Source organism: Cebus imitator, unplaced genomic scaffold (genome assembly GCF_001604975.1).
Source record: "Cebus imitator isolate Cc_AM_T3 unplaced genomic scaffold, Cebus_imitator-1.0 Scaffold39, whole genome shotgun sequence".
Taxonomy (NCBI): domain Eukaryota; kingdom Metazoa; phylum Chordata; class Mammalia; order Primates; family Cebidae; genus Cebus; species Cebus imitator.
The window spans coordinates 2254835-2271800 of record NW_016107354.1 but is presented as its reverse complement, the minus strand read 5'-3'; the positions used below and the strand labels follow the sequence as shown (position 1 = coordinate 2271800).

The 16966-nt window shown below is 45.7% G+C and overlaps 1 protein-coding gene across 18 annotated transcripts in view; it reads right to left on the bottom strand.

The window, feature by feature from the left end:
- Positions 1–6271: 6271 nt before the first annotated feature.
- MICAL2 (microtubule associated monooxygenase, calponin and LIM domain containing 2) overlaps positions 6272–16966 on the bottom strand; it is a 158088-nt gene continuing 147393 nt past the window's right edge. For 9 of the 18 annotated variants that reach the window (XM_037737475.1, XM_037737474.1, XM_037737477.1 and 6 more), the window contains 2 exons: positions 16319–16407; positions 8109–10253 (listed from right to left, as the gene is read on the bottom strand). In XM_037737475.1, coding sequence (XP_037593403.1) covers positions 9876–10253; positions 16319–16407 — 467 coding nt within the window. In that variant the 3' untranslated portion in view covers positions 8109–9875. Of the gene's footprint in view, positions 10254–16318; positions 16408–16966 lie in introns of all 18 variants that reach the window. The other 9 variants (XM_017525741.2, XM_017525743.2, XM_017525748.2 and 6 more) reach the window with 2 other exon arrangements.

Genomic DNA, 16966 nt, shown 5'->3' with positions numbered 1-16966 from the left:
GAGCAATCCTGGGCCCCTGCCTCCTCCGCCGTGGGGCACGGCTCTCCTGCCTTGCTGTACTCCTTCCAGGAGTGGGCCTGGCTTGTGTGTGCAGGTGCGTAGATACACACAGACACACACCCCACTGCCCACAAACCAAGGCGGATGGCGTCGCTCAAGGGGCTCTGGCCAGCCCAAGCAGCAGCCTTCACACAGGGACCAATAAAATAAAATGTAAGCCTGAAGGAAGATGCAACCTTTGGCAGGTGGTGCCAAAGCCTCAGCCCCTTCCCCATGGCCCTCAGCAGAGCTGAGCTGCTCCTCCCGTGAAGGCCTCATCCTGGACACTGGGCCAGACACGGAAATGCCAGCCACAGGCGGCCGGCGACCTGGCACCAGCCCTCGGCACGTGGCTCCCTCTGGACGCCAGGTCTCCTCCACTGAGGTGAGGGGTGGGAGCACATGCTGAATCTTCCCAACAGCTCTGCGGGCTCCAGAGTAGCAGGGAAGCTGAATTTCTTTCTAACAGTAGCAGGTCTGAAGCCTTTTTCTTGGACCCTGCCTCTTTTCTTCCCTCTTCTTCAGCCACTACAGGCACCATGTCTGGCCAGCTGTGAGCCTCCAGCTTTGGGCACAGCCAGGACCTATACCCACGTTTCTCTGAATGAGGTGGGCAGGAGGAGCTCTAAGTTTCTGGGAAGGCAGCCCAGCAGCAACCCCGTAAAGCAGGAAGGGAAGTAGCCTGGGGCTCACTGTCCTTCCTTCCTGTTCAGTCCCTGGCCAGGGCAGTATCGTGACCCCAGCACTGAGCAAACGATCCCCATCCAGCTGCCACATGTCCCCAAGGGAGTCACAGCCAGGGGCTGGTGTGGGCTGGGAGTAGGAAAAGAGAAAATCTGATCTTCTGGCACTTTGAGGCTCCTACAAATGGAAGAGTTGGCCTCTTTATCTGAGGGTGGGTCCCCAGCTTCCCCAGCCCCTCTGCTGCCGGGCAGGCAGCCTTTCTTGGTCTCAGTTATAGGCACTTGCAGGATAACTGGATGCAGGGGGTCAAAGCCATGCTGAGCCATCCATGTGCCTTGGCATGGGTGCCGCACCCTCCAGCCCAGGTTATGGTGGGTGGAGTGTTCCCCACCCCGTCCCCTGTCTCACATCTGCCACTTGGATTCCTATGTCAGGACCCCAGAGCAAGGCACAGTGAAGAGGGGACAGAGGATGTGTGTGAGGCCAGTGGCCTGGGCCATGATGCCCTAAAGGGAATGCTGCTGAAGCCGCTCTCGGCTGCAACCTCGGCTTGTCCCTGAGAGGAGGCAGCTGAGGACCACCTGCTGCTGTGCAGACCCAGCTCTGCCAAGAGATGTACATGAAGATGATGCTCTCAGAAGGCAAAACAGAAGCAACATCAAAACTCCCTTCTCACAATCAGCCGGTCTGCAGCGGTAGCCAGGACACACGTCAGACTTCTCTTCCTCCGGGTCTCCCGCCTGAACACGCTGGATGCCAGCCAGACCTTCCCTAGCCCGAGATGGGTGCATGCTCTGCCATCTGAGGTCCAGGACAGAGGGCATATATTCTAAACGCATTTTTTGAGGGCCCACTATCTGCTAAGCAAGTGCTGTTCTGTAGGGGTTATACAAACATTCAAAGGAAACCAAGACGTCTGCCCTCATGGGGCTTGCATTCCAGCAAGGTTGGAAAACATAAGTAAGCAATACACACAATAAAGGAGTGAATGACACAATAATATGTAGAAGGCAATAAATGCATGCAGTGGAAAAACTGTCTAGTAGGGTAAGAGGGAGCAGGATTGCCGGGGAGTGCAGGTCTCAGGACTAAAGGTAGATAGCACTGTGGGGATTGGGGACACACGGACAAATTTGAATAAGGGACAGGCTCAGCCATATGAATGCCGGGAAAGGGTATTTTTGGCAGAGGGAACAGACAGCACAAAGGCTCTAAGAGAGAATATGGCTGGGTCAGAGTGTGCAAGGGCAAGTAGGAGAGGTCAGAGTAGGGTCCAGACCCCATAGAGCCCTTTGAATCCATCATGCCTTTGGTGTTTGCTTGCAGTGAGCTGAAGAGCTACTGGAGAGTTTTGAGCAGTGATGAGATGTACATTCTAAAAGGATCATCCAGGCCAGGCACAGTGGTTCACATCTGTAATCCCAGCACTTTGGGAAACTGAGGCGGGAGGATCACTTGAGGTCAGGAGTTCGAGAACAGCCTGGCCATGATGAAACCCTGTCACTATTAAAATTACAAAAAGTTAGCTGGGTATGGTGGCAGGTGCCTATAGTCTCAGCTACTTGGGAGGCTGAGGCACGAGAATCATTTAAATCTGGGAGGCGGAGGTTGCAATGAGCTGAGATCATGCCACCCACTACACTCCAGCCTGGGTGACAGAGTGAGACACTGTCTCAAAACAAACAAATATAAATAAATAAATAAAAGGATAATCTAGCTGTTTTGTTGAAGAGGTTGAGGGATGAAGGGAGAAGCAGAAGGCCTCAGACGGGTGGCTGCAATAACTTGGATGACAGCGGCTGAGGCCGGTTAGTGTGGAGGGGGTGAGGAGTGGACAGGTTTTGGTTGTTCCTCAAATTTGCTGATGGATGTGGTGTGGGGTCAAGAGAACCAAGAGTCAAGAATGCCTCCAGGGCCTTTGGGCTGAGAAACAAGAAAAGGGGAATTGCAGTTTCCAGCAATGGCAAAGCTAAGGGTGCAGCCTGTTTCGGGGGAGAATCAGCAGTTCGAGGTGGGCATTTGGGCTGAACATGTTCAACAGACAACAGGCGTGGATGTCAAGTGGGTGGCTGGGTACAAAGTGAGAGCCTGTGCCCCCTCTTTGCTGACACTCAGGCATTCACTAAGGCAATACCAAAGTCCTCTGGCAGGTGCTGGGAGGAAGGGGAGCCCCAAAGCTGAGGCCAGGGTGTCCGAAGGGAGGTGGCTGTTGCCTTTAAGAAGCCTGGGGAATCAGAAAACTGGAGAAAAACAGATGGTGCCACCAAGCGTGAATCAGGACTGCTGTCCAGTTCCCAGGCTCAGATGCCCTGTCAGGTGTTCTGAGCCCCAGTTAATCGAGAATGCCCGAGACAAGTCTTCCTCTGGGCACTCTATGATGTGCAAAATCAGGAAAGTGCTATCTAGAACATGCCACAGAGATCTTGCTGTCCTGAGAGCCAAACAGCTTCCAAAACCCTATGCTAGAGGCATCCTTAGCCCTAGTCCACAGAGGGACCTGTGCAATGCCACTGAGTCAGTACCAAGTGCTGGGAGCAAAGCCTGGTCTCTGGTGGAGCCCAGGCCCTCCTCATGACCGAAGTCCTCTTAGAGCAGGCACCTGACTCCTAGCCTGGGCTGTGGAACTCAGTCCCTTCACAGTGGAAAACGTGGCGCTAGACTCGCCTCTGCCTCCCCAGTATCAGTATCCGTGAACGTCTTTAACAGGAGCTTCTTTAAGATCAGTCCTGACCTCAAGGTTGCCACAAGGAGGTGAAGAGCTAATGAAATTCTGCACATAAAGTTCTTGGCCCAGTCCCTGGCACAGAGAAAACATTCCCTATATAATAGCTGGCTGGGGGGCAGGAAAAGATGCAGTAACTTCTTTTACTTACTAAGCCTTTTTTTTCTTAAGTTGTAAAAATGAGTGCGTTTACAGAAATAAAGGAGAACAGTCCACCCACTCTGGTTGACTGACTTATACATTCAAATTGCACAGAGATTTATTTCTTCTGTTGGATTATTCCCTCAGGATAAATTCTCTACAGTAGAATTACTAGGCCAAGAGGTCAGAACCTTTTCCTGGATCTTAATCAGGGTTGTCATATTGCTTCCCAGAAAAAGATTCTCCCAGTTTACCTTTTACTCTATACTTGGGGTGAAATTCATATTTTTTTCTTACTGTCAATTTTACTTTTTTCTTTACTAATTCAGTAGGTGAACCGTGATTTTTATTATTTTCTTTTTGAGACAGAGTCTCACTCCATCACCCAAGCTGGAGTGCAGTGGCGCAATCTCAGCTCACTGCAACCTCTGCAATCACTGAACCCTCAGGGGTTCAAGCGATTCTCGTGCTGAGCTCGGCCTCCTAAATAGTTGGAATTAAAGGCATGCACCACCATGCTCAGCTAATTTTTGTTATTTATTTATTTATTTTCAGTAGAGACAGGATTTTGTCATGTTGGCCAGGCTGGTCTTGAACTCCTGACCTCAAGTGATCTGCCTGCCTCAGCCTCACAAAGTGCTGGGATTACAGGTGTGAGCTACCGCACCTGGCCCGTGTGCACCATAATTAATTTACTTCCTTTAAAAACCAAGTAGGAATACTTTTGTAAATGCTTTTTCTTTTTACTGTTTACTTTTTAAAATTTGCTTAAGTGTAAACTGCCTATTCATAGCCTTTGCCTATTTATCATTGACTCTTTAATCAACAAATATTAACTGATGATCTACATTGTGAAAGGTGCCCATGAACATCTGTTTTTAATGAATTTTGAAATGACCATGCAATGAACTTCTTTGTTATAGCATTGGTTCACATTTTTCCCTAGTCTAATGGTCTACTTAATATTTATTATTCTACATTAAGTTTTAAAAACTCATACAATCAGATTATGTCATGTTTTTCCTATGTGTTCTTCTTCCTATTAGAGGATTCACGCTTACAAACTTATCACCCCAGATCTAATCAATAATTAATTCTATTTAATATTTAATTCTATGGTTTTACTTTGAGAGTTTAAGTCTTTAATCCAATATCTCTTAATTAAAGACTACTGTACCAAAACTATGTATGTCGAATGCAATATTCAAAAAAACAAACCAAAACCAAAACAAGATGTTCAAATAAGTATGGGACAGCTGACTTTCACAAAGTTGATTAAATTTTTCTATGAATATGCCTCAGAGACTTAACATGCTAATGAATCTTGTGAGTCTCCAGGGCTGGGAAGGACAGGCAAGATCAGCATAAAATATTCCTCACGTGTCATGACTATGGACCCCTTTATTAGTGTAACACCTTTTGGGGTGTCACGCTTTGACAATAAAGTGAGGATTTTTGTCTGCTTTATTCCCTGCTGTATACCGAGTCCATAGTAGATGCTCAGGATATACCACATAGTTGAATAAACAAATGAGCACATGCACAGTTAAATACAATAGATCTCATCTAGTACAGCAATAATGAGCCACATTTCTAAGGTGCAGGGAGGTGTGGGGACTTTGCATGGTTCTCTCCTGTATCTAGGGCTTGGAATGAGGCCTAGAACAAACATTTGCTGAATAAATGAATGCATAATGGAATGAGTCACTTGCACAGCCCAGCACCTGACATATAGTCTCTAACATCCCTCCTTGAATGGAAGTGAAAATATGTCCCCTGGGTAAGAATACAGGACCCTTGGTCATGACCTAAGGCAGCTCTGAAGGTAGATCCAGGCATCAGAGACCAGAACCTCAGGAACACCTATTTGGAGGTGCCAAGGACCTCATGAAGTTCACAGGTGACTTTTCATACCAGTGTCAGAGGCCCAGCTACACCCAGCCAGGCAATGGCAGGCATCCCACCTTGGGGAGGCTGAGGACAAGATGAATTTGGCACTGCTCAGGCTAGCCGAGTGAGTCTCCAAATCTTTCCCTTGAACACAGCCTGGAGTTGCCCGGGACCTGCCATGGATGCTGTACTTAGGGTGGCGCTAGGGCAGGGCCTCACACCGTAAACACTGAATGCCCTGAGCCTTTGGGGACAGGAGAGGTCTCTGAGGAATAAAGGACAGGCTGATGCAAACACTGCCAAGTTCACTGCCATCCTGAGACTGATGCCCAGTCCTTCCTCCTTACCTTCCACTCTCCACTCAGCTGTGGACCACTGTGAAATGTTCAAGACCAACCTTTGCTATATGGGAGCCTAAATTAGTGTAAGATTCACAGAGAAGGCTTTCCTGTAGAGCCACACTTGGATGTGTGGGGGAATTGGGTGCAAGTAGCTGTCAATACAGTCTGTTTCTAATCGCCGAGGGGACACTGATCCTCACCCACTATGCCCAGCATCTAGAACAGCAAAGTACAATGAGTGTTCAAGAAAGAGACCCCAAAGCCTGGCCCAGGAGCGTCGGTGACAGTTTCCAAATATTACCCCTGGGTAATATTTCCTTTCAGAGTGCTCAGCACAGCCCCAGAGTCCCATGTCACCACAAGTGCAAGTCCCGCCAGCAGTTACGGGAAAATGGACCCAATCCCTGTGTGGAGGTTTTAGAAGCTTCCATGGCAAAGAAGAGAGGAAACAATGAGCTTTATAAAGAACAATATTTATTTCCATTTACAGCATCAAATACCATAAATAAAGCTAAACATTGTTTTGCTGTGTGCAAAATACAGGGTTCCGTGTGGCACTGTAAATGATTACCAAAGGTCACAGACATGCGTAGTGATGAGGTGGGGAGGCTAGCTAAAGAGGAGGCTGAGAGGGGAGGAGGGCACTCTTTGGTTGACATTCTATAAAGGGAGGGAGACTCTGTAAGAGAAGATAAGACAAGAGCAACAACTTCGTACTGGCCAGGATCTGCACAAACACAGCGAGCGTGCAGCATGCAGGGCCGGGCAGGCTGGCCCAGGGGTCAGGGCGGTCTGGGTTGCGTGCAGGACAGACGCCCACCACAGCCTGAGACTGAGGAGTTGCCTAGGACAGCTCCACTGTGCTTGGTGTGTTGTTTCTCATTGAGAGCACGTTAGTGACTATCCTGCTGCCGCAGGTACAAGAGTCAGCAGGAATGTGTGTTTTAAGCAGAGTCACAGGGGTCTGGGGCAGAACTGGGTCATTTCTCAAAGATATCCCTGCTTGGGATGAAGATGGCTCTAATTGAAGCTCTGGCATCATCTGGGGCTTTATGAGCCAAAGCAGATAAGAAAAGCCACAGCAAAACCCTTGATCTACAGTGCAGGCTGTAACCAAGGCAGGGTTTGCTGGAATATTTGTGATCACATGTTCAACCTACAGAGCATGGGTCAAGCTTGGGATGAGGCCTGGGAATAATTACGTTTTTTAAATCCCTCCAAAGAATCACCTATGGTTCTGATGAATGACATTAACAATCTTTACATTAGAGCCAATTTAAGAAGGGGCTGGTGTGTATGAACTTTTCGAGGCTGCTCAACAAGTGTTCTTTTCAAAGGTGACAGAGCCCCCCTCATGGTACCGTCTCAAGATCAGGGTCGACCCTCCCAAGAAAGTAAGGTGGCTTCGCAGGTGCAACTGGAGAAGCATGCACGCAAGTATGCCCGAGGGAGAGAGGAGAGGCGGGACATGCACTTGGGATTGACCAGGCTGCCGGCTCCACAGGAAATAGACACAGACTTGACTCTGAAGCTGAACACCTCCCCCATGCTGTTAACCAACCATGCCACCAAATGAGTCCATCAGTACGCAAGACACAGTTAGCGCAACCGGTACCACTGGCGGGGAGGACGGGGTGCGGAAAGCAGGTTGGGGGTTAGTACCACTCTCTGAAAATTGGCAAGAAAACCAGTCACCTCAGAGCAGAAATGTGTCAGCCAAGAAGTGGGTGTAGCACTGGAAGGCTGAAATGAACTGATGGCCATGGTGTGAGATTGGAAAGAGAAAGACAGAAAAGACATCTTAGTGCGGGGAGAAAAGGAAATGAACATCATGAGAAGGCACTGGCGTCGAAAATAAGGCAATTATTGAAAAAGGGAAACGTCCCTGTTTGCTTAGGAGAGATGGACATTTCTGGTTGTGACCAGCTACTTACTTATAAGAGTGGACGCACACAGTTTGCGTCTTGTCCCCAATATCCTCTCTGCTCCCTTTTTACTCTAGCATCTCCTACTCATTCTTAAATATGTTGTGGAGGCCTAGAGGCACTCACCCTCTGGGGTCCATCCCCGTGTGTTGGTGCTGCCCAGCAGAAAGGTTCCAGGTCTCAGAACATACCAACATCTCAAACTCCTGACAGGCACACCCTGTCTCACCACAGTAATTCGAACCAGTCTCCTTATGGCTGCACATGACAGTCTTAGAGATTCTGACTCTGGCTTCATGGAGCACTCCACAAAGCATCTCAGCCTACCCTGAGCTGAAGATAATCACAATAACATGGCCGTTCACATCATGACCTCGAGAATTTACTTTCTATAATCAAACAAAAGGAATCAAGGACTCCTCCCACCATGTTGAACATTAAAATCCCAGCAAAAATTGGAGAAAACACAATGCAAGTCATGGGACTGAGAACAGTGCCACCAAGGACAGAGGTGCCAGCTCCTACAGAGCTGGCCATGGCCATGACTCTGTTCTTCCCAAGGATTTCAGGGAAGTATTTGCAGAAATGCACTTCCTTCTTTCTTTCCATCTCATATAAACTTATCATCTCAAAGCTCTCAAGAGCTCTGGCTCCTCACCCACACCCAGGCACCCCTCTTAGTTAATCCAGAAGCATCTCTAGTGATAACTGCATAGAGCTATCTTGGGTCCAGCAACTCCAGATACACTGAGCACTGCAGACGGCCTTTCTCCGGCAGCCTCTTGACTGTTCAGCCAGACCCTGCAGCCGTGCATGTCTAGGCAGCGTGGAGTAGGGAGAGCTGAGGACTCTTCCAGACACCCAGAGTGAGGAATGTAGGTGGGCCTACATGTTCATTTTTACCCTTACTAAGGCATGTTTCCTTTGGATCAGTCCATAAACAGCTTCCACTCCCAGCCCTCCCTGCCAGTCAAGATACAGTAGAGCTTCCCCTGGAGGTCAGACCCATTCCTTTGCCAGGGCAGTGTGAAAATGGTTTCCGTTTTGACCACATATGCATGGCAGTGGAGCAGCGAAGCAGTCAGGATGTCCACGGGCAAGGCTCACTGGGCAGGCCACGCTTCCCAGCAACAACCTGATGTGCTAACAAACCCCTCAGTCTCTAAGGACACCACAAGAGCGGGCAGAGTCTTCCACTCCACTAGGCCTGACCCATATGGACCCTGCATGCCCTTGGCTCAGCTTGCAGCCTGCCTGGAGGATCTGATGGGAGCCGCAGGGGCTAAAATGACATCAGCTGAAAGCGTTCATCTTCAGCACCGCATCAGCTCCGTGGTCAAACACCAGTGGGCTTGCACTGCAGTGCCCATTAGTGGGAAGGGAAAATATATGTTTGTAAAATCTGTTGAAACCCTTGGTTCTTTGTCATTTGGCTGTGATTTGATATGGGGTGGAGAAGCCTTTAAGCTACTATTTAACATCAAAACAAGGGAGCAAAACAGTCCTCCCCGCAGGGGGACAGATAACAGCCAACCACACACTACTCTGTGCTTTTGTAGGTTGAATTCTATTCTGCCCTTTACACTCTTCTTCTAAAATAGTTATGCTTCCATGTTATAGAAAGTATCCTGCTGCTGACAAGTGGCATCTGGGCACCTAAGTCAAAAGGCACTGGTCAGGAGGTGGCACACTCACTTTCATGTATGTAAAATCCCAAATCATTCACTCAGCAGGCAGTGGCTCTGACAACTCACTGCAATGTTGAAGGGGTTTATAAAGCTGGTTGCAAACCTCAAACCCCCATATTTAGAAAAACTGACACTCATATAAAAAATGCTTTCTCTAGGCTTATTAAAAAATTGAAATGTAAACCCAGAAATATGGCTCACTTTGGTGTATACATATAAAAGTACAAAGCTATAGAAAAGATCCTTCATATTGCCGCTGGCCCTAGCATCATGAGTAGATGTTCACCCTGATAAGGCCAGGCGGAGGTGGCCCACGTGAAACTCTTTGGCTTTGAGCTAACTGCTTAGAGAATGCTAGGCTTCCCGGCCAGAGCCTGAGCAAACTGCCAACGCACTGCCATCTGAACCCTGGAAATGTGAAGGCACTTTGGGGCAGCCAGGCGTGTCAGCGGAGCTTGACTGGGAAGCACCTGAGCACCCAGTTGCGGATGCTCTCGAGGGAGCCCTCAGATTCCCTGTACATGGCTGCCAGGACCTCAGAGAACGCCCAGAGGAGCGGCAGCCCCAGGCTGAGGAGCTCGTACATGTAGCAGTAGTTGTAAGCATTGTCCCTGACATGGAGGCCAATGGCTCGCAGGAGTCCCTGCATCCAGTTACGCAGGTCCCTCGGCAGCCTGAGGGGCCAGCCCAGCGCCTTCCTAAAGAAGGAGGTGGAGATACCTGGGGGGCTGCCTTCCGGGGTGCCAATGGCGGCCACGGCGCAAGAACTTTCAGTGGGAGTGTCTCGCCGAGGGGCTTCCTGCTCTTGCCATGTCGCCTCCTCCTGAGAAAGAGATCGAAATGAGGGCAAGTCCACAAGTCTTCCAGAGGACTGCTTCAGCAAAGCACACAGAGAGCCAAGACAAACCAAACTCGACAGACCCTGCAGCCAGCCCCACAATCATCTCAGCCCCCCACTCATGCTGAAGCTGGTGCTGAACATGGGCACAGCTTTTCCAGGGGCCAACTGGCCACAGGGGTCATGAGCCTTCAAAAATATGCATGCCTCTGATCAGCAATCTCACTCCTAAGGATACACATCAAGTAAATAATTTAAAACATGGATAACGATATGCATACCGAGATGTGCACTGTAAAAACAGTTATAAGATAAAAAATTCAAATGGTGTGAAGATCCAGTAATACAGAGTAGTGAAGTAAATTATTGACAATTTATAGATGAGAATCTTCTGAAGGTATTACAAATTATGCTCCAAGAGAAATTTTTTTTTTTTTTTNATCAAAGAATCGGAATTATGCTCAAAACCTTAAAGGAACACATGGTCTTTAAGGTGTGAACAGACAGGGAATGGATCTCAGAAGAAAAGTAAAAAAAAAATAAAAAAAAAAAAAAAAAAAAAAAAAAAAAAAATAAAAAAAAAAAAAAAAAAAAGAACAAAAAGAAAACTCTGAGTAACATAATAACCAAAGGGAAAAGTTTACTAGATGAATTTAACAGCATATAGACGATGGTAGAAAAAAAAAAAAAAATCAGCAAACCTGGAAGACAGATCAACAGAAATTTTCTATTCCAGGCCAGGCACAGTGGCTCACACTTGCAATTCCAGCATTTTTGGAAGGCGAAGGGGGGCAGATCACCTGAGCTCGAAGTTCAAGATTAGCCCGGCCAACACGGTGAAATACAAAAATTGGTCAGGCATGGTGGTACACATCTGTTAATCCCAGTCACTTGGGAACCTGAAGCAGGAGAATTGCTTGAACCTGGGAGGTGGAGGTTACTGTGAGCTGAGATGGCACCACTGCACTCCAGCCTGGGCAATAGAGTGAGACTCTGTCTAAAATAAAAAAAATAAAAAATAAAAAAGAAATTGTCCAATCTAAAGAAGAGGGAGAAAAAAGACCAAAGAAAACTGAATAGATCCTTAGTAACCTGTGGAACAGTATCAAGTTTTATAACACACATAAAGTCACAGAAAAAAAAAAAGGGACAAATATCTGAAGAAACTGTAGCTTAAAATCTTTCAAATGATAACCATACCCAGGCACAGCACAGTAAAACAGCTTAAACCAGAGAAAGAGAAAAATCTTGAAAGCAGCCAGAAGAAGAAAAGACTGGTATAACCAGGGAATAAGCATAGTAATGACTGCTTACATCTCATCACAAACAATGGAAGCTAGAAGACAATGGAACAACACCATTAAAGTGCTGAAAGACAAGAAGTATCAATCTAGAATTCTATATCCAGTGAAAATAACCTTCAAACTCAAGACTAAAATATAGACATTTAGAGATTAAAATTTTTAAGAAGGAAAAAAAAAGTAAGAGAAGTCCTTGCCAGCAGACCTGCACAAGAAATGCTGAAGACTATTAAGACAGAAAACTGTTACCAAATGGAAACTAAGTCTTCATAAATAATTTTCCCTTCTGATATTTATATTTAAAAACTGAGTTTTAAATAAAAATAATTGAGTTGTTTAAAATACTGCTTAAAGCAAAAATAATAAAATTGTATATAACGTATACTGTAAGTAGGAGTAAAAACATGGCAGCAACTGCACAAAGGAATGGCAGATAAATCAATCTGATGTTTTTTATGGCTATTACATTTGGCAACTGGGGAACAGGAAGTGGGAAGTGAAAAGTGTCCATGTGAAGCAGGAGTTGGAACAATATTGACTCTAAATATTTGAAAATGTGTAATGCGTATATCCCTCAAAATGCAGAACATCTTCCACAAAGTTCATGTGAAGAACAGCTTATACACAGCAATCACAAAAGCCACAAAAAACATTTCATTACAAAAGAGAAACCAAATTTCACACCAAAAGAACTAGAAACAGCAGGCGTGGTGGCTCACGTTTGTAATCCCAGCACTTTGGGAGGCCAAGACAGGTGGATCAACTGAGGTCAGGAGTTTGAGACCAGCCTGGCCAACATGGTGAAAGCCCACCTCTACCAATAATACAAAAATCAGCTCGGCATGGTGGTACACACCTGTAATCCCAGCTACTGGGGAGGGTGAGACAGAAGAATGGCTTGAACCCAGGAGGCAGAGGCTGCAGTGAGCCAAGATCATGCCACTGCACTCCAGCTTGGGCAACAAGAACAAAACTCTGCCTCAGGAAAAAGGGAAAAAAAAGAACTAGAAGTAAAAGGACTATCTAAAAAACTTCAAAATATGTATCTTAGGGTGCAGGGAAACAAAAAGTATCTACTTTGTAAATGGTAAAAATCATGCAGATTCAAGAAAAAAATCAAATATTAAAATTATTACACACACACGTATGTTCATAATTGGCTTGTGACTATAAAAACCTTCCATTGGCACCTAAGTGGGAACATCTTTTTTTAAAAACACCATATATGCTCATATTTTATTCACAGTGAGTTGTATTAGACCAGTCCAAAATTAACTGCCTAATATAGCACAGTAAGAAAAATATACTCCAATTATAACCTATCATCATCAAGGTGGGCCCTAAATGCCATCACAAGTTTCATAAGAGAGAGGCAGAGGGGCAATCTGACACAGAAAGACAACATGATCATCCAGGGAGATATTGGGGTGATGTGGCCACAAGTCAAGTAATGCTGGCATCCACAAATCAACAAGTACTGGTGGCCACTAGCATGTGGCTCTCTCCTAAGGCCTCCTAAAGAGGCACAGCTCTGGCCCTGCCAACACCTTGATTTAGTCTCAATGATTCCAATATTGGACTTCTGGCCTCCAGAACTGTAAGAGAATAAATTTCTGTTGTTCTAAGTCACTAAATTTCTGATTGGTTACAGGGAACTAATACAAGGAGGCAAAAAAGTTTTCCAAATCTTCTTAAAACATACACATTCCACAAACATCATCCATGAAAAATGCTCCAACCTGCATTTCTTTTCTTAGATAATTTGCATTCTTAGATGAAAACTGTGCTTAATCTACATCAACATCTCATTTGGAATGATATGCAATCTTACTGCTTTTTCATGGCTACCTTCAAGCTTTAGAAAGACAAAACCAATACAAGATACGTAATGTAAAATCTCCACACCTCTCATGGCAGTGAAACCCAACACTGAGCTACCCAATCCTGAACGGTACTTGTCAAGAAAGTTCTCACATATTCTATTAAGAACAGTAAATGTTAAAATGCCACAAGACTGTCCTTGACATTAAAGTCCAAACTGTATTTCTCTTTTTTTCACTACTTTACCCCTAACATCTGGTACAATCTTTGTCAAATAAATCAACCTTTGTATTTCCTGTAAAGATTCGCTACCACAAACTCTGCAGGGTTCCCACACTCCTTCCCTGCCTGCATCCTCCAGCTTGACAATGAACCCACGGACCTCTATCCCCAATTTCATAATGGGGTAGCAGCAACCACACTCTTGTCAAAACCAAGACAAACCAAATGTGCTGAAAAAGGAGAAAAAGTCCGATGGATCTCATAAAAAAGGAAAATCCACTTATTTGAATATGCTCACACACCCCAGATTTGACCCCACCATTACCAACCACTTCTAAGTTTTAAAAATCCCATGCTCTTTCCACTAAAGGGCTCTGCCTCTCTCTACTCACAAGACTATTGGGATTGATTAAAGTGACTTTGTAGGGAGTATCCAACCCATGGTCTGCATAACCTTGACTTCAGGGAATGGGACACATCCTTCACTTAATGCAAGTTTCTCTATCATTTTATTTGCCTACAAGGTCCTAATAAATGCGCATGCGTGTTTTTTAAGAGATGAGGTCTTGCTATGGTCCTAGTAAACGTGTGTATGTCTCTGTGTGTGTGTGTGTGTGCGCGTGCGTGTGTGTTAAGAGATGAGGTCTTGCTATGTTCCCAGGCTGCTCTCAAACTTCAAGCAATCTTCCTGCCTCAGCCTCCCAAAGTTTGCTGAGACTACAGGCATGAGTCATTGTGCCCACTCTTTTACGGCACTTTTAAATTTATGAAATACAACTCATTTCATGGTCTCTGAATCCTGTGAAGTACAGAAGCCAGACAGGTATTAATTATGCACTTTCGTATGTAAGGCAATTGAGGCACAGACAGCGAAGGTACTGGATCCCATACCACTGACAGCTGCAACACAATCACCCTGAGGGGCTTGTTAAAAATTCAGACTCAGAAACATAACCATCAGAATCTCCAGAGGGTAAGGCCTGAAACTATATTTTGAATAAGGACCCCAGGCAATCCTGAAACGTGGTCAAATATGGGTATTTAGAATAAGAATTTAGAGCCCAAGAGGCCTGGCGATATTTAAGCAGCAGCTTCCTTTTATTGGACTAGTTTACTGAAAACACTATGGGTTCCTGCTCTGGAAAAGTGAGATGTCACTTGTGACTAAATGTGTGCTTAAGCACTCCTAAGAAACCAGAGTGTAGCGAAGTTCTAACTACTCTTCGCCACCAAAGGCATAATCAGGAGTGGTTAGTTTTCAGTTTTTAATTAATTTCAAAACTTGTCTTTCAATATACTACCCTTCACATTTTTATCCATAACTTACCAAAATAATTTCCTTTTTGTATTAGTTACATAATTATTTATTAAATAAAAATAAGGAAAGAGGGTCCCCCCAGAAATATACTAAGAAAATTAAATTGCTTCATATATACTAGTTGTGGCAGACACTCCAGTCCTCATCTTCCACGGCAACAGCAGCCCAGCACGTGACGGCCCAGCTAGGTTACATCTCCCAGGATCCCTTGTGGCTGGGTATGGCCATGTGGCTAAGTTCCCATGGAAAGAATGTGAAAACAAGGACCACTCCTGGGCCTTAGGACACTGAGTGAGCATTTCTACTCTGTCTCTGCACCTTCTGAGCTAGTGCAGCAACAACACAGATGAGGGCTATACCCTAGGGTACAGTGGAAGAACAAGATAGGAAAAAACGTGACTCCAAATGACCATATGAGGCAGTCACCGTCAAAACCTGGGCACTCACCTCAAGACAACTCGATGCTCTTAGAGCCATCAAATTGCTGAACTGTTACAGTGGCTCAACTGTTTATCCTAATTCACTATTCTCTACATGACAAGTGGAACTAATTCCTTCTCACAACTACATCAGTTGAGGACATTCTAATGTGTTCACGATATTTGATGATAAAATTCTGGACCGTGAAGGGATCATCTACCAATTCTTCAAATTTATAAACAACAAAAGTTAAGTCTATGGAAATTTTAAAACATATTAGGTAGTAAGAACAGTGGACGCCAGGTCTCTTAACTTCCCAGTTCACTTTTCCTTCAATATTATGCTACAGACTAGATTCTAAAATCAGAGAACAGAGAATTACATTAAAAAAAAAAAAAAAAAAAAAAAAAGAAAAACGTTTTAAGTTATGAGTTGTTGCTAGTGGTAGATAATTAATCAAGCCAGAGAGAAGATATTTGCTAAGAGATCCCAGAAGAGATGCTTCCATAAACCATCTATAAAAGCAGTGGGTTGGTCACTTTTTTAACTTCAGGAGCCTGGGAGAGGAGTTAGAAACTGTAGAAGGGTTGGTCCCACACCAGGCATTCTTACAAAGAGCACCTTGTGGCCAGGTGGGCTCCAGGTATAGAGGACCACGTGGCTTTTGTGTGGCTGAGCATATCACCCCATCCCTACCATGTGGGCAAGCTCTTCCAGGATTCTTATGAGACACCAGCATAGCTACTCCCCTGGGAGCTCACCTGGAATGGGACATGCCCCAGAGGCTGTGGAACAGACTGAAGCAAAAGAACCCTCCACACCAGGAAGCAGAGGTTTTCTTCTTCATCTGTGAGTCATCTCAATCCCTCCAGGGCCAGAAAAGCTGGCCTGATTTTGAGGATCCCTGGAAACCCTTCTCTTATCAAGGGGCCTTCCCCGTTTCACCAGCGCGTGTGAGACAAACATACCTCTCTTTGTTGCTTCAGCTCTGCCCGTCTCTTCCGTTGTTTGCTATTGGCTTTACAATGAATGAAGTGAGGCTTGCAGTAAAATTTTCCTGTAAAAAGAGGAACACACATACAGAAAGTTTTTTCTCCTGTGAACTAGAGCCACCGTCGACAAAAGCCAAGTGCCTGCCACTGTTCAAGTCAGAAAATAGCAACGACGGAAACAGCCCAGGGTGGCTCAAACTTCCGTCACCTTCCTTAAACAAGTGGCACTGGGATGAGGTAGCAGCGCGCTTTGCTGCCTCAGAGACAAGCTCCAGCAATGGGGGCTCCCAGGCATGTATCTAAGGTCTTCAAAGCATGCAGAACTTCTAGATACTGGACACATGCTGGCTCCCGTAGGGCAGCATGCCCTCACCTGGACAGGGCATGGGAGCTCTGAGCCCCTTCTCCCTTACCAAACCTCATGCCTCTCTTCCAACTGGCTGCTCCTCTGCATGCTTTCTGATAAATAGGACAACATTAAAAAAAAAATCCCCAAATCAAGCTGAGGCCAAATTTCTTCAAAAGACCCATTGCCAGGCAGCAAAATGGACAGCATCGAGTATGAACACACTCAATCCTTCTTTGTGGAATCCCTGGCAGGTGGGAAAGGCTGAGAGCAAATGG